General features: G+C 41.4%; 1 protein-coding gene across 1 annotated transcript in view; it reads right to left on the bottom strand.

Moving 5' to 3' along the window:
• The window catches only part of tmem94 (transmembrane protein 94), an 85811-nt gene that overhangs the window by 16640 nt on the left and 46963 nt on the right, over nucleotides 1-22208 (bottom strand). Inside the window, exons 10-19 of the mRNA XM_077739527.1 lie at nucleotides 19826-20002; nucleotides 19367-19679; nucleotides 19115-19288; nucleotides 10405-10507; nucleotides 10042-10250; nucleotides 8978-9159; nucleotides 7524-7656; nucleotides 7317-7435; nucleotides 7092-7191; nucleotides 1027-1135 (exon numbers count right to left, since the gene is read on the bottom strand). Coding sequence (XP_077595653.1) covers nucleotides 1027-1135; nucleotides 7092-7191; nucleotides 7317-7435; nucleotides 7524-7656; nucleotides 8978-9159; nucleotides 10042-10250; nucleotides 10405-10507; nucleotides 19115-19288; nucleotides 19367-19679; nucleotides 19826-20002 — 1619 coding nt within the window. The remainder of the gene's footprint in view (nucleotides 1-1026; nucleotides 1136-7091; nucleotides 7192-7316; nucleotides 7436-7523; nucleotides 7657-8977; nucleotides 9160-10041; nucleotides 10251-10404; nucleotides 10508-19114; nucleotides 19289-19366; nucleotides 19680-19825; nucleotides 20003-22208) is intronic.

The following is a 22208-nucleotide window of genomic DNA, read 5'->3' as shown; positions in this document are numbered from 1 at the left end:
AAACTACCAACTACAATAACAATAATATGTCTGTTAACGCAGATGGCTCACTAGCGGAGGAACTGAACTGTTTATTTGCCCGCTTTGAGACTGACATATCAGACCCAGCCTCAACACCACCACCACCACCACCCTACAGCAATACTTATTGTTATTGTAATTATTGTAATTGTTATTATTGTTGTTACTGTTATTGTTATTATAATTGTTGTTGCTATTGTTGGTATCGTTGTTGTTGTTATTATTATTGTTATTGTTGTTGCTATTGTCATTGTTGTTGTTATTGTTGTTATTATTGTTGCTATTGTCATTGTTGTTATTGTTATTATTGTGGTTATTGTTATTATTGCGGTTATTGTAATTATTGTGGTTATTGTTATTATTGTTGCTGTTGTTGTTATTGTTGCTGCTGCTGTTGTTATTGTTGCTGTTGTTGTTGCTGTCGCTGTTCATTGTCGCTGTCGTTGTCGCTGTCGTTGTCGCTGTCGTTGTCGCTGTCGTTGTCGCTGTCGTTGTCGCTGTCGGTATCGATGTCGGTATCTATGTCGTTGTTGTTATTATTATTATTGTCATTGTCGTCATCACTGTTGTTATTTATTATTATTGTCGTCGTCATCACTGTTGTTATTATTGTTATTGTTGCTATTGTTGCGGCTCTTGCGGCTATTGCTGCTATTGTTGCTATTGCTGCTATTGTTGCTATTGTTGCTATTGTTGTTATTATTATTATCGTCGTCGTCGGCTGCGTTGTCATCATTATTATTATTGTCATTGGCATTGCCAGTATCATTATAATTATCATTATCATTATCATTATCATTATCATTATTATTATTATTATAAATGACAGCTATGATTAGAAGGCAACTCGGAGGTAATGCTGATCCTGCTAGCAGATGGGGAACAACTTGTGTTTTCAGTTGCCCTGGCATTCCATTCCAAAAATGTATCGATACATATACGATTTAAGACACAATATTTTAGCGTCTCCATGAAACTTGGTATCTGCCATGTCTTGTCAAGTACCTGAGGTCACTCTGTAGAAAAAGTTGGCTGTTGCGAAAATTAGCGGCACTTCCCAAACAGCAGGTAACTTCCTTGTTCTCCTGCATGATCTTTATCATCTCAAGCATAGCTGGTAATAGACCACAAAAGCAATGGTAAGTAGGCAGTATTGCTCATTTAAATGTACATTTATTTAATCTACATCAATTGACTGAGGCCAGCATGTATAACATGTTCGCCATTTGGCCGTTGTACAGACTGAGAGGCAATTTGGCTGGCCTAAGTCAGTTGAGGTTGAGTGCGAATGAAAGAGGACTAGAAAACTAGAAGGTGTTCACCATAGCATACCAGACAAAACCACACAGAAAAACAAGTTAGCTTAATGGCTTCTAAAGGATGACATATACATAAATACAATTGTGAAGAACACAATGTCATGACTCTCTTGAGTTTCCAGTTATTTGTCACAAAAACATTCACGAAGTTTGGTTCTTTTATGACTTTATTACGGGTGAACAGAAAAAAAGTGATCAAATCTGCGGAGTCAAAAATATACATACGGCAGCGCTAATATTTGCTAACATGTCGCTTGACCATTTTCACTTCAATTAGGTGCTTTTGGAAGCCACCCACAAGCTTCTGGCAAGCTTCTGGTTAAATCGTTGACCACTCCTCTTGACAGAATTGGTGCAGTTGAGTTTCTGACATGGACTTGTTTCTTCAGCATTGTCCATAAGTTCTCAATGGGGACTTTGGGAAGGCCATTTGAAAACCTTTAATTTTTTGGGTCATTGTCTTGTTGGAACACCCAACTGCGCCCAAGACCCAATCTTTGGGCTGATGACTTTAGGTTATCTTGAAGAATTTTTAGGTAATTCTCCTTCATTATCCCATTTATTCTCTGTAAAGCACCAAGCCAAATGTCAGCAAAAAAGAGCCACAGCATAATACTACCAAGACCGTGCTTGATGATAGGCATGGTGTACTTGGGGTAAAGGCCTCACCTTTTCTCCTCCACACATAATGCTGGGCATTGTGGCCAAACAGCTCGATTTCTGTTTTGTATGACCACTGAACTTTCCTCCAAAAGGTCTTATCTTTGTCCATGTGATCAGCAGAAAACTTCTATCGAGCCTTAAGGTGCCTCTTTTGGAGCAATGGCTTCCTTCTTGCATGGCAGCCTCTATGTGATACAAAACATGCTTGACTGTGGACACTGACACCGGTGTTCCAGCAGCTTTTAACTCTTGACAGATCTGCTTTTTGGTGGTTCTCGGTTGAATCTTCACACTCCTGACCAATTTTCTCTCAGGAGCAGGTGATAGCTTGCGTTTTTTTCCTGATCGTGGCAGGGACAAAACAGTGCCATGCACTTTATACGTACAGACAATTGTTTACAAGTGACTTTCCTGACTTGTTCAAGTAAAGGATTTGCTTTTTCAGATCCATGCTGAAGTCCTTTGACTTTCTCATTATAGCATTTGTGGGCTTTTGCACCCAATGAGCCCTATTCAAATGTCTTCAGAGAAGTCACCAGCTATAGTCATTCATAATCACTCACAAAAAGCTAAAATGCCATGAAGCCCATTTCACTGACACAACTTTTTAAGTCACCAAAATTGCTAATATGTGTTGTTATATGTATATTTCTGACCAAGCAGATCTCATCACTTTTTCTGTTAACCCATAATAAAGTCATAAAAGAACCAAACTTCATGAATGTTTTTTGTGACAAAGTATCTGTTCCAATCACTCTATCAGAAAAAAAATCTGAGTTGTAGAAATAACTGGAAACTCAGGAGAGCCATATGTATGCATGCATATATATGTGTATATATATCTATATATATCTATATATATCTATATATCTATATATCTATATATCTATATATCTATATATCTATATATCTATATATCTATATATCTATATATCTATATATCTATATATCTATATATCTATATATCTATATATCTATATATCTATATATCTATATATCTATATATCTATATATCTATATCTCTATATATATCTCTATATATATCTCTATATATCTCTCTATATATCTCTCTATATATCTCTCTATATATCTCTCTATATATCTCTCTATATCTCTCTCTATATATCTCTCTATATATCTCTCTATATCTCTCTCTATATCTCTCTCTATATCTCTCTCTATATCTCTCTCTATATCTCTCTCTATATATCTCTCTATATATCTCTCTATATATCTCTCTATATATCTCTCTATATATCTCTCTATATATCTCTCTATATATCTCTCTATATAGCTCTATATATAGCTCTATATATAGCTCTATATATAGCTCTATATATAGCTCTATATATAGCTCTATATATAGCTCTATATATAGCTCTATATATAGCTCTATATATAGCTCTATGTATAGCTCTATGTATAGCTCTATGTATAGCTCTATGTATAGCTCTATGTATAGCTCTATGTATAGCTCTATGTATAGCTCTATGTATAGCTCTATGTATAGCTCTATGTATAGCTCTATGTATAGCTCTCTGTATAGCTCTCTGTATAGCTCTCTGTATAGCTCTCTATATAGATCTCTGTATAGCTCTCTGTATAGCTCTCTGTATAGCTCTCTATATAGATCTCTATATAGATCTCTATATATATCTACATATATCTCTACATATATATCTCTACATATATATCTCTACATATATATCTCTACATATATATCTCTACATATATATCTCTACATATATATCTCTACATATATATCTCTACATATATATCTCTACATATATATCTCTACATATATATCTCTACATATATATCTCTACATATATATCTCTACATATATATCTCTACATATATATCTCTACATATATATCTCTACATATATATCTCTACATATATATCTCTACATATATATCTCTACATATATATCTCTACATATATATCTCTACATATATATCTCTACATATATATCTCTACATATATATCTCTACATATATATCTCTACATATATATCTCTACATATATATCTCTACATATATATCTCTACATATATATCTCTACATATATATCTCTACATATATATCTCTACATATATATCTCTACATATATATCTCTACATATATATCTCTACATATATATCTCTACAAATATATCTCTACATATATATCTCTACATATATATCTCTACATATATATCTCTACATATATATCTCTACATATATATCTCTACATATATATCTCTACATATATATCTCTACATATATATCTCTACATATATATCTCTACATATATATCTCTACATATATATCTCTACATATATATCTCTACATATATATCTCTACATATATATCTCTACATATATATCTCTACATATATATCTCTACATATATATCTCTACATATATATCTCTACATATATATCTCTACATATATATCTCTACATATATATCTCTACATATATATCTCTACATATATATCTCTACATATATATCTCTACATATATATCTCTACATATATATCTCTACATATATATCTCTACATATATATCTCTACATATATATCTCTACATATATACCTCTACATATATACCTCTACATATATACCTCTACATATATACCTCTACATATATACCTCTACATATATACCTCTACATATATACCTCTACATATATACCTCTACATATATACCTCTACATATATACCTCTACATATATACCTCTACATATATACCTCTACATATATATCTCTACATATATACCTCTACATATATACCTCTACATATATACCTCTACATATATACCTCTACATATATACCTCTACATATATACCTCTACATATATACCTCTACATATATACCTCTACATATATACCTCTACATATATACCTCTACATATATACCTCTACATATATACCTCTACATATATACCTCTACATATATACCTCTACATATATACCACATATATACCTCTACATATATATCTCTACATATATACCTCTACATATATACCTCTACATATATACCTCTACATATATACCTCTACATATATACCTCTACATATATACCTCTACATATATACCTCTACATATATACCTCTACATATATACCTCTACATATATACCTCTACATATATACCTCTACATATATACCTCTACATATATACCTCTACATATATACCTCTACATATATACCTCTACATATATATCTCTACATATATATCTCTACATATATATCTCTACATATATCTCTACATATATCTCTACATATATCTCTACATATATATCTACATATATATCTACATATATATCTACATATATATCTACATATATATCTACATATATATCTACATATATATCTACATCTACATATCTACATATATATCTATGCATCCACCCACCCATCCACCCACCCATCCACCCACCCACCCACCCACCCACCCACCCACCCACCCACCCACGCAACCACCCACGCACCCACCCACCCACACACCCACCCACCCACACACCCACCCACCCACCCACCCACCCACACACCCACCCACCCAAGTACCGTATTTTCACGACTATAAGGCGCACATAAAAGTCTTAAGCTTTCTCCAAAATAGACAGGGAGCATTATAATCTAGTGCGCTTTATAATAGGACCAAAACTAAAATTGTTATCACGATAAAATAAAATAAATCAGTCGATAGGACAAGTACGGCAAGCAGCCCCCTCCTCTACTATTTTCCCGTAGACAAAGTACAGTGTTCCCTTGCTACTTCGCAGTTCAGCTATCGCGGACTCAGAGCTTCGCAGGTTTTTTTGGGAAATACAAATATTACATTGAAACAACATATTTTACAGTTTTTTTTTGTTATGACATGAATTTCACTCTCTCTACCCGTATTCTATATGGTGTACTGTATACAGGAAGGTAAAAAAATTTAAACAAAAAAAATTGTAAAAAAAAAAAAAACATTTTTTTTTGGAATTAAATTCAAATTAAGCATTTTTGAAGGGGAATCCCTACCTCGCGGAAATTCACTTATCGAGGGTGGTCCCGATCCCCATTAACCGCGATAACCGAGGGAACACTGTACTGCGTAGTGAATGCTGGGATATGTAGTAGTTCTTTTGTCAATACAACCAATGGATTTTGGACTGGCAATCGGCATCAACACAGTTGCGAATCATGGAAGACAGCCTTGGAATAGTTACGCTAGCTACTAGCTAGCAACTATTTGCGAATGGATTGTGGCCTGGCGATTGGAATCATGAGTTGCGAACCATGGAAGACAGCCTTGGAATAGTTATGCCAGCTACTCGGGGGTTGTGGCCGCCTGGACGAATGTATTAAACTCAGCGTTTTTGATGGACAATTGTTAAATTCGGACACAGAAAATGAGGGCTTTGATGGTTTTGTGGGTGATGATGACGTGAGTACATTGTAAAATGGCTAAATAAAGTACAACCAAACTCAGTCTTGCTTGTGTTGCCTTTTTAAAAACGTGTTTCTAGCGTGCGGGTGTAGCATGCATTTGGTGCATGCAGCACCAAATGAGTGTGTTCGCCGTTGTAGTATATTGATACTATTAGTGCAAAATTTTCACAGCCGTCAACCTGGGTGTATTGACAAAAGGACTATATATCCCAGTAGTCGCTGCGCACCGGAAATAGCGTCTGGGGCTGCTTCCCTAGCGCTAATACGGTTCGATTATCCATAAATAATAATATATGCCATGCCTGTTATTGACATTGCGGCTAAAAATACGGCACGCTTAATAGTCGTGAAAATACGGTATATATTTTTTTCAGACTGCAAATGTGCAACTAAAATTTTGAATTTTGTAAAATTATTATTATATATTTCTCATATTTGCTCACCCCCCAGATTTCCACATTGCATTATGGAGAATTCCCACTAAATACATGTGGCTCATTAGCAAGGAAAAATACATAAATTAGGAACAGTATAATATAAGACACAACTTGAAAAATGTAGGAAGATAAATGACTTTTTAATCCAAAATTTACAGTGCCCATTGATGTTAAATGGTTATTTATTCTTTACTTCTCCAGCAAAAACTTATCAAGTGCAAGCAGACTTACTGTCAGGGGTGCAGTCAGTGAAGAGTGGCACCAACAGAGGCACATTGTCTATGTTCTTTAAATGAGGTCGAACTTGGTGAATGCCGCGTGGAAGCTTTGCCTAAAGAGGAGAATGAGAAAAGTATGGCAAAGAGACAATAATGAAGAAGTAAAAATGGTTAAGACAAACTGCAGTTTAGTGAGTGGAGATATGTTTGATTTATTCAATTTTTAAAATGATCTAACCCGGTTGCAGTCTTCCAGGAAGCTGGGCACATCACTGTCTGTGGGTTGGAAACTCGACATGTCCAAACGGACCACTTCCTCTGGCAGCAAAGGACCTTCTGCCTCATCTCGAGAATCTGCTTCAAATTGCATTTCTCTTTCAAGTAATACCATATGACAATCAAAAATATGCCTACACTTTCTACATGTCAAAAAACAACTTGCCACCTTGTTTCAGGTCTTCATGGAACGAGCCATGACAGGGGCTGGAGGGAGCTGCTTCACATAGACCATCACCATTCGAAGTCAGCGTGATGTGACAATTCCAACCTGTCTCTAATCCCATTTTCTCTGCAAAAACCTGTGGAATGAATTATATATATATATATATATATATATACACAGTGGTACCTCGACATACGAGCATTTTGAGATCAGAGTAAAATTTCGAGCAAATAGTTATCTCTAGATACGAGAAAAAGTTCGAGATACGAGAAAGCGTAGTGGCCAAGACATGAGAGGCTGTTTGTCATTGTAGCGTACTGTCTTTTTTGCCGCATCTCTTTTGTGTATAACAGAGCGGAGCGGTGCATTTTTTCAGTGTTTTTTTCTGTCACTCAGCACGAATGGCGGAGCAATCGTTACGAGTATATATTACTTCTCATTGGCTGCTCATAAGAACATCAGGGGCACTGGCTCTCTCCCCCGCAACTCCCCGTTTAATATCTCTTGTCGCAACTACCTATTTGTAATGTCTCTGCGAGCACTGGGTGGAGTGTTGCATTTTTTCAGTGTTTTTTTTTTTTACCCCCTTAGCCTGTTAGCTCCCATTAGCAGAGCGATCACAAATTCAAGACTACTTCTCGTTGGCAAGTGGTTGTGCGTTATCCTATTGTGAGGACATTTGTGCGCATCATTTTACGAATATTTTGAATGGAATACAAAAGCAAACAAACTTCGATAGGTTGCATCTGAAAGTCAAAAGTCAAGGTGGAGGTGGGGAGAATAGAGCCGGGAGAAGAAAGGTTTCATAATTTAAAAAAAAAATTAAAATTAAGGTTAGTGCAAGGTTAGATTAAACTTATTTTTTAATGTGTCTGCATCGTGATCCAAGTTCAATAACATTTGTTCATGTTTTGTTACGAGCGCATTGCCATGCCAAAAGTCCCCCCCCTCTGTCCTTCTATCCCCTCCATGAACTCTGTCTAGTTTTAATACTATTAAACACATTTTAGTACTATCAAACTAGTAGCTATTTGTTACTTTGTTAATAGATGGCGAATTAGAACAAATAAAAATGTTTGTCCAATCCAATATCCTGTTTTCGGTGTTTTTTCAGACGGTTGGAACACATTAATTAGTTTTTAGTTCATTTCTATGGGAAACGTTCATTTGAGTCACGAGTAAATTGACATACGAGCTCAGTCTCGGTACGAATTAATTTGGTATCTCGAGGCACTACTGTACAGAATTTACAAATAAAATAATGTCCTACCTATGGATAAGATCCATGTTAGAAAACAAATTCTGGAACCGATTAATTTTGTACTTAAAGGAAAGGAAAAAGAAAGCTTGAAAGAACGAAGCACACAGTTGAATGATTTAAATTAGTAACCTTGTAACAACAGATACCGTTTAATTGAGGTAAAATTTTGTTTGTTTGGATGTTGTTATTTTTTTACCTTGCTGCGGAGTTCATCCTCAATGGAAAAGTAAACAAATCGAATGCATGCCGTAATCAGTGCGTCAATTAGTTGGACTGTATCCAGTCGGGCTTGAAACTGGGATGAAACCATGCCCATGAATATCTGTCCACTCAGGGCTTGGGCATCTTCGTCACATTCCATTACCTCACCTATACCTTCTATTAGGAAATGGGAGAGAGTTTGTATTAAATAGGGTCATAAATTATGAGAGAATATACACCTTAAAACGTATCATCGTGTAAGCCTGTATTCAAATAAATAATTTGGAGTGAGAGAGAAAAAGGCAAAAAAAAAAAGAGTTGCTGTTTGGAGTTACGCAACAACCCATCCTACCTGGCCTTCATTAGAAAATCCTGGCATTGACTCAAATATAGGAGCAGTCGAACAGATGAAGGGCACCCAGCGGATGAGTGGTTAGCGTGTCACCCCGACAGTGGGGGACCTGGGTTCCAATCCAGGTCGATCCACCTGTGTGGAGTTTACATGTTCTCCCTGGCCCTGCGTGGGTTTTCTCCAGGTACTCCGGGTTCTTCCCACATTCTGAAGACATGCATGGTAGGCTGATTGGACACTCTAAATTGACCTTAGGTATGAGTGTGAGCGTGAATGGTTATTTGTTTCCTTGTGCCCTGCGATTGGCTGTCCAACAGTTCAGGGTGTCACTCCCGCCTTTGGCCCGAAGTCACCTGGGATAGGCTCCAGCAACCCCACGACCCGAGTGAGAATAAAGCGGTTCAAAAATGAGATGAACAGATGCAAAGTAGTGTGGAGAACGGGGCTGTCTCTCTTCTTCTTTCACTCTCTCTCCACTAGCTGTCATATCTTCTTTGGGGAATAACAATTTCATAATCTTACAGTTCAATGTGGTTCTCTCAGCTGCGTCTTCTTGCGAGATACCCGAGATACCAGGAGATGCGAACATTTGGTTTTTACTTGGCTTCAAGGTATGCAATGGTTTGTCTAACAGACAGGGGTGTGACTCTGAGCATCACGGTTTGAATTTTGATACGCGTATTGTAGCAGCCATGGTCGACATTTACCGTCTGAACTCCAACTGTTCCTGCTGGAAGTAAGCTTCTTAGGGGTGGTTAAGGACAGCTCTGGTCCTGAGAATAGACTAGGACCAGAGACCAACTCCACACACTTGCCATTGAACTGGTTAGATATTGAACCTTGCAGCGGTTTATAAGCAAATGCTGAGCAGTAACCAGACAGACAGGCACGTTGGTAGAAGTCTAGAACTTTTTTTCTAGAAAAAAACAGAGGGAAGGGTAATTTACATCAGGATTTAAGTTTGTCATAAAGTATAAATTATCAAATATTTTACAAAATGGGAAATTTCCCTGTGAAAAACATGCATAATGGTGAAACTATGCATAGTTTTTACAAAAATACATGTGTACCTGTCAGTGCCTGAAAGGGGATAAATATCAGTGCCGTCCCAAAATTCAGTGCAGGCATCCAAGATAAGGTCTGCTGAGCCATGTGACAGCATTTGGATGCACTCTGCAAACCAAAATGTACCAAAGGGTCGTGAGAGAGTGAGAGCGAAAAAGAGTGACAGAGAGTGAGAGTTAGTGAGAGAGAATGAAAGAGAGAGTGAGAGAGAGAGAGTGAAAAAGAGAGTGAGTGACAGAGATCAAGTGAGGGAGTGACAGAGTGAGTGAGACAATGACTGAGAGAGTCGGAGGGAGAGAGAGCATGAGAGAGTGGGTGAGAGTGACAGCGAGTGAGAGAGAGAGTGATAGGGAGATATAGAGAGAGTGATAGAAAGACTGAAATAGATAGTGAGAAATTGAGAGAAATGGCAAGAGAGTGAGAGACAGAGCGACAGGGAGTGAGAATGTGAGAGAACATGAGTGAGTGAGAGGAGAGTGAGAGTGATTGCGAGAGAAGGTGAGAGATAGCAAAAGCGAGAGTAACACGGAGAGGGAGTGAGCAAAAGGGTGAGAGAGAGAGCAAAAGAGAGCGGGAGAGAGTCAGAGAGAGCAAGAGAGACTGAGATAGAGAGGCACATACATGATACAAGTTATAAGAAAAGTTTCAATGTAACATTTTATTTACAAATGCTTCTCACACCAAATATATTAGGTAATAAAAACTGTGATGGGAACCCTTTTGTTACAACATACAAAAGGACAGTTAGTTGAAAACGGTGCTAAAATAATACATCTGCCGAAACTGTCTCTGGAATTTTATTTTTAAATTGTCACACTAAAGTTGCTTTCCCATTGACTATCTGCTAACACTCCGCTTGCCTCCAATTGGCTAATGGAAGCTGAGTCTCCATGATGTCTTTACCGACACCTGCCATCTCCAGTTTTCTGACAACACCGCTATTGTTGGACGAGTGACAGACAGGAGTACAAGGAAGACATCATAACCTTTGTTGACTGGTGTGGGCGAAACATAAATGCTCGTAAGAGAAAGGGAATGGTGATCGATTTCCGGAGGAAGCCCCCACAGACCACACAGAGGAACATCCAGGGAACAGACATTGAAATCGGGGAGAATTATAAGTCCCTGGGTGTTCAACTTAACAACAAACTGGACTCGTCTACAAAAACAGCTGCCCTGTACAAAATGGCTCAAAGTCACCTCCACCTACTGAGAAGACTAAGGTCACTGCATCACCGGCGCCCCGCCTTTGTGCACCTGTCTTGGCACCCCACTTTAGTGCATCCGTCTCGACACTGCATCCTTGTGCGACCGTATCGGCGCCCCACTCGTGCGCCGGCCCCACGCTCTGCTCTTGTGTGCCTGACTGGCGATTTTCTCTGCGCGAGCCTCTACTTGCTTACACCTTTCGCATCTCAGTACCCAAGAAGTCACCCGCAATCTAAGCGACTATCGCCCACTAGCTCTCACACCAATCATCACATAGTGATTGGTACTAAAACACATCAGTGCGTCTTCCCCTCATCCATGTCCCACATTAGTTTGCATATCGACCAAATAGATCCACCAGAGATGCAAAAACCACCACTCACCTTGAGAAAAGAGGGAGCTATGTCAGAATGCTCATCATTGACTTCAGCTCAGCCTTTAACACAGGGGTCTCAAACTCGCGCCCCACGGACCAAATGTGGCCCACGGCATGCTAATTCGCGGCCCGCGTCTTAATATGCAAGATTAATGTCCGTGCGGCCAGCAAGATTGATATGATTGACACAGTGTTCGGAGCTGGATGAACCAATCACGGTGAAGTATACAGCTCTGGAGGGCGGGACATTGGCCGGGCTGTCCAGTGCCTCGCTCACTCACTCATTCATTCCTCCAATCAGATGGGCAGAGGAGAAGCCGTGAAGCCGATCACGCCGCTCGGCCGTAATCCAATACGATCGGAGAGCGAAAGTGCGCATGCGCCACAGACCCGCGCGACTGAAAGTCAAACGTCAAATCGAAAGTGCGGATGCGCCACAGAACCGCGCGACTGAAAGTTAAAAGTTCAATCTGAGACTCATTCCAAGTGTAAACACATTACAGCCCCGGAGATGTCTGTTTCAAAGCCTGCCGTGAAGAGAAAGGTCAGTGATGAGCACAGACAGTTTCAAGAAAAGTGGGGAGTGCAATATGTCTTTGTTGAGCACAGGGGCACCCCGACGTGTCTCATTTGCACTGAAAAAGTTGCGGTCCACAAGGAATACAATTTGAAACGTCATTATGCAACGTGACATGCTGAGAAGTACGACAAATACCAGGGAGATGAGAGAGCCAACCAGGTTGACAGTCTTAAAACAAGTCTTCTGAGGCAACAGGGTTTTTTCAAGAAGACTACAAAAGAAAGTGATGCAGCAGTCGAAGCTAGCTACGCCGTTTGTGAGCTGATTGCCAAGGCAGGCAAGCCATTCACAGAAGGTGAATTTATCAAAAAGTGCATATTACAGGCTGCACATATTGTCTGTCCAGAAAAAAAAAGTCAGTTCAACAACATCAGCCTTTCTGCCAACACCGTGGTAGAGCGCATTTCTGAACTGTTAAGTGACATTTATGGTCAATTTTGTGAGAATGCGCAAAACTTCAGTGTATATTCAGTGGCTCTTGATGAGACCACAGACATCACAGACACTGCCCAGCTCGCAATATATGTCCGTGGTGTTGATGACAATTTTGAAGTGTTGGAGGAGTTGCTCACAATATTTCCAATGCATGGCCAGACCAGCGCTAAGGAATTATTTCACAAGCTGTGTGATGCCATTCAGAATGCCGGTTTGCCATGGAAGAGCTTTGTTGGAATAAACTGATGGAGCTCCATTAATGATTGGTAGGAAAAATGGACTGGTAGCACTTTTTCAAAAAAAACTGGAAGAGGAGGGTGTGGAGTCGGCCATAGCTCTGCACTGCATTATCCATCAGCAGGCCCTTTGCAGCAGATGGCTGAAGTTTGACAATGTGATGTCTGTCGTTGTGAAATGCATCAACCAAATCAGATCCAGGGGCTTAAAGCATAGAAGGTTTTGTGCTTTTTTGGAGGAAATGGAGTCTGAACATGGGGATAAGCTCTACTTCACTGAGGTACGTTGGCTCAGCAGGGGAAATGTGTTGAAGAGATTTTTTGAGTTGAGAGCAGAAGTAAAAGACTTCATGGAGATAGACGGGGTTGCTGTTCCTGTGCTAAGTGATCCCAAATGGCTCATGGACTTAGCTTTTCTAGTTGATATCACACATGAGCTTAATGTACTGAACAAGAAGCTACAAGGCCAGGAGCAACTTGTCAGTGCTGCCTATGACAACGTGAGAGCATTCTGCACTAAACTTTTGTTGTGGAAACCCCAGCTCTCTCAGACAAACCTTTTCCATTTCCCAGCATGCAAGGCTCTTGTGGATGCAGGCACACCACTCAGTGGTGAGAAATATGTGGAGGCCATTTTGAAGCTGCAGGAGGAATTTTGATCACAGATTTGCAGACTTCAAGACATGCAAAGACACATTTCAAATGTTTGCGGACTCCTTCTCATTTGATGTGCAAGATGCCCCTCCTGAGCTTCAAATGGAGCTCATTGACCTGCAGTGCAACTCTGCACTCAAAGCCAAGTTCAGGGAGGTGAGTGGAGAAGCAGACAAGCTTGGACATTTTTTGAGAGTTGACCCCCAGCTTCCCTGAACTTTCCCGAATCTTCAAGCGGACCATGTGCCTTTTTGGGAGCACATACTTGTGTGAGAAACTCTTCTCCACCTTGAACTTTAACAAGTCCAAGTATAGGTCCAGACTTACTGATGAGCATCTTCAAGCTCTATTGAGGGTCTCCACTGCTTCCTCCCTCAAGCCAAATGTGACTAAGCTATGTGAGAAGAAGCGCTGCCAGGTCTCTAGCAGCAAGAAGTAAAGTTCAGAAAGTTAAAATTTAAAGAGCAGTTGATACAGACATTTGAAACAAAATAAAAATAATTAGTTTTCTCTACTTAGCCAGCCACTGTATTCTCATTATTATTATTATTTTATTACTTATTGATTTATTTTTTATTTATCTTTAAGTTAATTTATTTAATTCATAATTTTTTGTTAAAAAATAAAGTTATTTGATAACGTTGGAATGTTTTATCAGCGCTTTTCTTGTGGAAATCCTGATGCGGCCCAGCCTCACCCAGACTCTGCCTCTTGCGGCCCTCAGGTAAATTGAGTTTGAGACCCCTGCTTTAACACCATAAAACCACATATTCTTATCTCCAAATTGGCCAACCTGGGGCTTCAACCTTCCACCTACTCCTGGATTAAGGACTTTCTGTTCAACCGACCCCAATGCGTAAAGCTGGGTCGCCACCTCTCATCTGCCCGAACATTCAGCACCGGCTCACCCAAAAACGCCATATCGTTTTCCGGGGAGCGTCCACGCCAGCCCGTGAATGGCGAGGGAGAGGTCGGTCCGGCGGGCGTCCGCACCAGCCAGGAACGAGACGAGGCAGTGATCCATCTGGCGGGTGTCCGCGCCGGCGAGAAACAAGACGAGGCAGTGATCGGTCTGGCGGGTGTCCGCGCCGGCAGATTACTTGGCGTGGGAGTGGCCGGTCCGGCAGGCGTCAGCGCCGACCGGTGATGAGGCGTGGCCGGTCCGACGGGCATCCGCGCCGGCCAGAAACAAGACGAGGAAGCAATCGGTCCGGCAGGCGTCCGCGCCGGCCGGTGACGAGGAGTGAGCGTGGCCGGTCCGGCGGGCGTCCGCGCCGGCCGATGGTGGGGAGTGATCGTGGCCGGACCGGCAGGCGTCCTCGCTGGTCCAGTAGTGTTGGTCAAACCCCCTGCCCTTAGGAGACACCAGAATCTTGGAATGGTCATCGGGCATCTTACCCTGGTTGCTCGGAGGGCCGCCAACTGCCTCATACAGGGGCGCCGGAGCGCCGCTCGCGCCGTCGACCGGCCCCGTCGCCGGCCCGCTTGTGCAGGGGCGCCGGAGAGCCGCTCTCGCCGTCACCGCCCCCTCGTGCAGGGGCGCCGGAGTGCCACTCTCGTCGTCGCCAGCCCCGTCGTCCAGGGGCGCCGGACCATTGCCACCGCTTCTGGGCGGGCAGGCGCTGGGCGGACAGGTGCTGGGCAGAACGGTGCTTGGCAGAACGGTGCTAGGCAGGCCATCCGGCACCGGTAGCCTGGTTCGTGGCTTCGGCATGGATGTGACTGGCAGCCCCAGTGGCAACGGGAGTTCCTTGCGTGGCTTCAGCATGGGAATTTGGGATGCTTGGAACAGCGTGGTTGGGTCAGGAGCTTGCACGGGCGAGGAGCTTGGATGGGCGAGGTCGAGCGAGGAGTTTGGAAGAGCGAGGTCGAGCGAGGAGTTTAGACGGGCGAGGCCCTCCTTCCGCTTCGCCCTGCTGCGCGGCCCTCGCCGCCTCCTCCGGGAGGATGCCACAGCACCTCCGCCGTCCAGCCCACCATGCAGATGCTGGTCGGGGTAATCTGGGTAGGATTAATCGGATAAAAAGCAGGGGTCATCCTCCTCCAGTGGAGCGGTTCAGGGCCCAAATTGGTCAAGAAAATCACTGTCAGAGTCAGAATCTCGGGCAAAGAAATCAATTAGCTTACTGTCGTCCTCATCTTCAGAATGATCAGAGTCCCTCCATTGAGAAAAAGATCCGCTGGATCTTGACATCAAATAACATGGGCGATTAACTGTGGTTGTCGGCACCTGGGCATATTAACTTAACTGTTCAGGCAGCCCAGTGCGATGGGCTGAGCGGTGGGAGGGCATAGGAGTGAACGGAGGGTCAGAATTTCCTGAGGTGCCTACCCCACAGTGTGTCCATATTGAACTCCTCATGTGAGCTTGAGGGGCTTCTCATAAATTCCATGTGGTAGGGTGGCTTGAAGGAGGATGGCTGGCGTCGACGAGCGCGTCGGCGTGAGCGTGGGTGGCGTCCCGCTGGGTCCATTTGGTCGGATCGATCTGTTTCGGTCACGTGCTAGCATGGCGCGACCTAGGGATGTTGAACCCATTCGCGGTGACGCAAGTAGCGCTGTATGCTATGTCTTGGCATGGTGTGCAGGAAGTTACGTCATCATACTTTGAAATCGATCCGACAACGACTAACACTACCGTAGCCCTAAAATAACTCAGGAACGTAATCAACCAATAGAACACATCTGCAATGAAATTGACGTCAAGCCAGGAGGGGCAAACGAGCCGCTCCTGACAACTGTGGACCCACATCTCTGTTGATCACATTTGGGCGGCAAACACCACAGCACCCGTCAAGAAGGCTCAGTCGAGGCTACATTTCCCGAGGGTACACAGGAAGGAGCAACTAAACACCAATCTCCTGGTGTCCTTCTACCGGTCTTCCGAAGATGCTGAGCTAAGTTGTGTCAGTGTGGCACTCAAGCTGCACAGAAGCCGACAGGAAAAAACTGAGGAGGGTGATCAACACTGGTGAAAAGATCATCAACTGCTCCCTACCTGCCTTCTACAGCATGAACAAATCCCAGTGCCTAAGAAGGGCAGAGAGCATCATAAAGGACAATACACATCCTGGCTTCCACCACTTTAGCCTATTGCCCTATGGCAAGGGATACAGGGTAATAACAGCGAAGACAAACAGACTCAAGGACAGTTTCTTCCCAGGAGCCGTCACCATGCTCAACTCGAGCTCTGCATCTAGGACCTAATCCACACTTATGGCTAGCCACTTTAGTCACTTTGTACCACCATCTATCTTGACCACTACTTATTTATTATGTTGACTACATATTTATCTAATACTAATTTATTGATTCTTTATTTGTCATTACTATATTTTGATCATATTCTTCCAATTGTCCGAAGAGAACTCGGGGTCGTAACCAGTCACCTAGTCCTCTCACAAAGACTGTTTATCTGACATCTCACCCAGTCCCGGGCTCCGAGGACTGTTGATCTGGGTTTATAGCGAAGAGTCGTCAAGGACTCTTGCAACCAGCAGATGGATATCAATAACTTCCAGGAACACTTGCATAGTGTTCCTACATCGTGACGCACTTTGCACTTCTTTATGTAATTGTTATGCAAAGTGAAGGTGTGATTGTTTTAATTCAAATGAAGTTTGTTTTTATTTTCCTCTTTCTATTATTGTTAAATAACTTAATTGTTATTATAATCGCAGATGTTGTTTTTGCTTATGCAGTTGGATTAATCAGTAAGCTTGTAATTGTTTTGATTTATGGCTTTAAAGCAGTACGAGAAATTACTGTTCGAGAAGATACTTCAGAGACCTGGAGGAAGTCTTGATGTAGTTTTTCCTTATAAGGTTGTTTGTCATTGATGCCTATTTAATTAAATGTGAATAATTAAATCAGATGTCTGCCTGCTGTGTTTAATAATTATATTATAATGTAATTATCAATGAACCTATCAATCTGTTTGTTTGTTTTTAGTTGGGTCAATATATTCAGCGAGTATAGCGCTTTTAACAACTTGGCACTAAACGTCTCTAAAGAATTCATCCTGGACTAAAGATGAAACAAAGCCGCTCCACTCTGCTGATCTCACTCGGACTACTTATTTATTTATTAATTACTTATTGATTATTGATTTGTCTGTTTTTTTTCTTGTTGTATTATAGTTGTATTATTATAATAAAAAGCATTCAAAGTCAAATTATCTCATTTGAAACACTTGACATAGGTGAAAAATAATTTTTGCTCATGGAGAAAAAACATTAACCATAGTGACCATATCTATTTTTATATTGGATTTATTGTCTCCATATAAAAATGTGTAAGCATTTCAGTTGAGACTAATCCTTCTTATAAAGAGCCAAAACGAACAACAAGAGGAGTAAAACTAAGGAGGAAAAAAATACAATCGGACATAATGATACGCTGCTCTGACTTTTGTCGTCCTGAAACCCTATTAAAAATATTGATATTTCTCTCCCTCATTTGCTATTGTAAAAGCTCAAGGAAGCCACGCGGGCAGCGCTCAAGAGCCAAATGCGGATCCAGAACCTAAGGTTGCAAACCCCTGTTCTAGTAAATGGGAGGACAAAATGTTGTTGAAGATTGATTTCTTTAGACGTTTTGTACTTGGTTTGTTTTTCGTATCTTGGAACAAAATGTTCCACATCAAAGGTTTTCTTAACTTGATTATTTCATATGTAGAAGCATTCATAACAGTTTGTATATTGTTGATCTCATCAAAGCAGATATGTGCTGTGTACTTTCCTGACTTCGGCAAAACACAAATGATGATCCACCTAACTATTATCAAACTAAAAAAATCCACTAATCTATCCTTGCAAGACACACACATATTAAGAAAATACATTGAAGTTGACTATCCTTTGAAGATCATTAAGACTGTACAAAGCTGTAATAAGAGCAAAGATGACTACTTCGAAAAAAATAAAACATAAGACAGGTTTTCGATTCATATTTTTGTACATAATTTCATGTGACTTGAAAACCCTCACAATGATGAATACATTTTCATCTAATCTAATTTGACTCAAGAAGGTAGGTTGATCAGGGTGGGAGGAATAGCAGTTTATTTTTTTAATCCAATTTCGATCCCGTGAAAATGGTGTCGTCAGGCTGGATGTCGAATATCTTGATTGCATTGGGACATCACTTTTTGTCAAGTCTTTTAATGAACAAATTTAATTTGAGTCCTATTGCTATGTGATTGAATTCTGGGACTTTGAACTCACCTGAAGAAGCATCTCGTACAAAAAGGGAGATCAGATGAGAGATAGGCGGTTGTTGTTTGGTAAAGTAATGCAATCGGCGTGAAGGCAAATCTTTCGGATTCTTTCCATTTGGGACCTGATAAACTGCCAAGTGGCTCTCCTGTTTATACACCTCACTTGCACCAGGAGTGAACCCTAAAATTGAAAAAGCAATTAATGAACTGTATGGATTTTTTTTCAATCAGAGACATAAGGTGATAAAAAAATGTTCACCAATGAGCCTGGAAAGTTCACAGAGCCCCCATGGAACAAAAACAGGTTGGACACTGTCACGGCTCTCTTGAAGTGCAAGGTTTGACAAATGGTCAGAGAAACGGCATAGCTGCTGAGTGACATTGTGGTTGCAGAGGTTCAGCATTATATTGAGGCCGAGTGGCTTGAGAGAAGGTAAGTGACACTGCCACAATAGGTCATCAAATTGAATGCTTGCAGGATTTTGCTGCTCTTGTGACAGACTCAACATTTCCAGGTGATAGTCAGACACATAATCGTCTGCCTCAGATTCGTGGTAATTCATGGGAAATTCCTAAACGAGGTTTGTGAAAAAATATAGTTACCATGTAAAACATAGCATGGTGTACAATTTATTGGTATCAAAATGTCAAAATAATTATTTTAGGCTAACCAACTTTAGGTATGGAGTAAAACTGAATATGTGCAATCAAATTTCACCTGAGCTTGATCATCGCCATGTTTGTTGTGACTATTTACAGATTGGAAGGACTGCCAGTTCAAAGTTGTGTCAATTGAATGAGCTATATCATGCAATGTCTGAGTGGCCTCAGGTATATCCCCATGTTGAGTCATGGCCACCTTTGATAGACAGAGTAGCGCACCCTCCTCCTGTGCCTGTTCATCAGTAAAACAAATAGAAAAAATTACATATAAATATATGCAGTGGTACCTCGACTAATGGATCCTTCTATATACACAATTCAGAAAACTTTTGCTATGCAAATTACTGGTCTGATATACAAAAAGAAGATCCAACTTATAAAATCCAAAGCGTCAATACATTTCATGTATTTGTTATTTTATTTTTAAATTGTCACAATGGCACTGCTTTCTACTTGACAAGCTCCCTACACTCCACTTGCCTCCCATTACCTTTCTCTATCTAACTATCCATATATTTTTCCAGAATGAGGATAAAGCAACTGTTCTCTCGTTAAAATTACTGGTGAAAATATAAACGAAGAAGCAAGCGCTGTTATCCATGCAAGGCTGATATTCCCGGGCAATACGGCCATATACCACCTACTATCGCTATGTAATTGAAGAAGAAGGAAGCATTAAAAATAGTGATCAACGGATAAACTGCCAAGACAATTATCGGGGTCGATATTTGGCAATTTGACGTATATCAGTATTGGCCTTCTTTTGATCCAACAGACCTAGAATAAAAAAATCTGTTTAAAACTACGTTATTTTGGCTCGGATCCAACCGCGCTTCTCTCCATTCCTCCCGCTCTCCCAAATGCGGACCCTTCTTTTCTACAGACCAGATTGGCAAAGTCCTGTGGAAATCAAGAATTCGCAATGGGACTAGCAAAAAAACTAGCATATTTACTTGGATATAAGCCACTTTTGTCGGACAAAAATGATGAGGACTGAATCGAGGCTACGGCTTATATGCGCATAAAATCACGACATGCACAAAACTGCAAGTTGACGACGCCATGATGTCCTACGGCTGATACGGTAATTTATGTGCACTTGGCACCAAGAGACCCAAGGCTGCAGTTTGCAAGGCTGGAGTTCGATAGTTGACTTTGTGGTCGTGTCATTGGACCTGCGGCCGCATGTCTTGTACACTCGGGTAAGAGAGGGGCAGAGCTGTCAACCAATCAACCCCCTGTGGTTAGTTGGCTCTGATGGTGGGGCAAGATGCCGGGGAGACCCAAACGTTTTGTGAGGGTCTGCTGGGAACGCGTGGGGGGGGGGGGTCCCCTGTCAGGAGTTTTAATTCCCACCTCCAACAGAGCTTCTCCATTGTCCGGGAAGAAGCGGGGGACATTGAGTTCGAATGGACCATGTTCCGCGCTTCTATTACTGAGGCGGCAGACCAGAGCAGTGGAGCCGCAAGGTGGTCGGTTCCCGTCGTGGCGGCTATCCCAGAACGCGCTGGTGAACATACGCAGAATGCCATCAGGCAGAAAAAGGAGTTCTATCGGGCCCTTTTGACGGATACCGGCTGGCCAAACTTCATGCGGCTCTGGCCGTCTCTGGTTTGGTGGCCTCAGTATTGCATCCCTGATTTTTTCAGATGTGGCTCTGTTGGCTTCATCAGTCTGTGATCTCCAACTGTCACTGCAACGATTCGCAACTCAGTGTGATGCGGTCGGGATGAGAATCAGAACCTCCAAATCTGAGTCGATTGTCGTCAGTCGGAAAAAGGTGGCATGCCTTCTATGGGTGAGGGTCAGGCTCTTCTCCAGGTGGAGTACATTGGGGTCTTGTTTATAAGTGAGGGAAGAATGAAATGGGAGATCTGCACTGTTTTGTCGTGGTGAAGGAGCTGAACCAAAAGGTGAGGCTCGGTATTTACTGGTCGATCTATGTTCCTACCCTCATCTATTGGCCCCGAACAGTGGCTCGTGACCGAAAGAATGACATCCCGGAGGAAACGGAGTACCCGAAGAAAACCCACGCAGGCCCTTAAATGTATGCAAATTTTGGCAGATTTAGTAATATTGGCAAATATATAATTGACCAAAACATTATATCGGACTCATCTCAGGCGGGGATGAGTAGACGAGGTCGAAAAACAGTCTTTTTGGTGCTCGGCGAACAATCTTACACTGAATACCACAAAGACTAAAGAAATAATCCTGGACTTTCGCAAGCACAGCACAGACCTGGCCCCACTCATCATTAATGGAGTATGTGTAGACAGAGTCCAATCCTTCACATTTCTGGGAGTTCATGTCACGGATAGGCTCTCCTGGTCTACAAACCCCACAGTGGTAGTGAAGAAGGCCCAGAAACAACTCCACTTTCTCAGGGTACTGAGAAGGAACAAATTGGACACCAAGCTTCTGGCAACCTTCTACAG

Source organism: Stigmatopora nigra, chromosome 18 (genome assembly GCF_051989575.1).
Source record: "Stigmatopora nigra isolate UIUO_SnigA chromosome 18, RoL_Snig_1.1, whole genome shotgun sequence".
Taxonomy (NCBI): Eukaryota; Metazoa; Chordata; class Actinopteri; order Syngnathiformes; family Syngnathidae; genus Stigmatopora; species Stigmatopora nigra.
The sequence above is the reverse complement of the archived record's forward strand: the minus strand, read 5'-3'. Positions and strand labels throughout refer to the sequence as shown.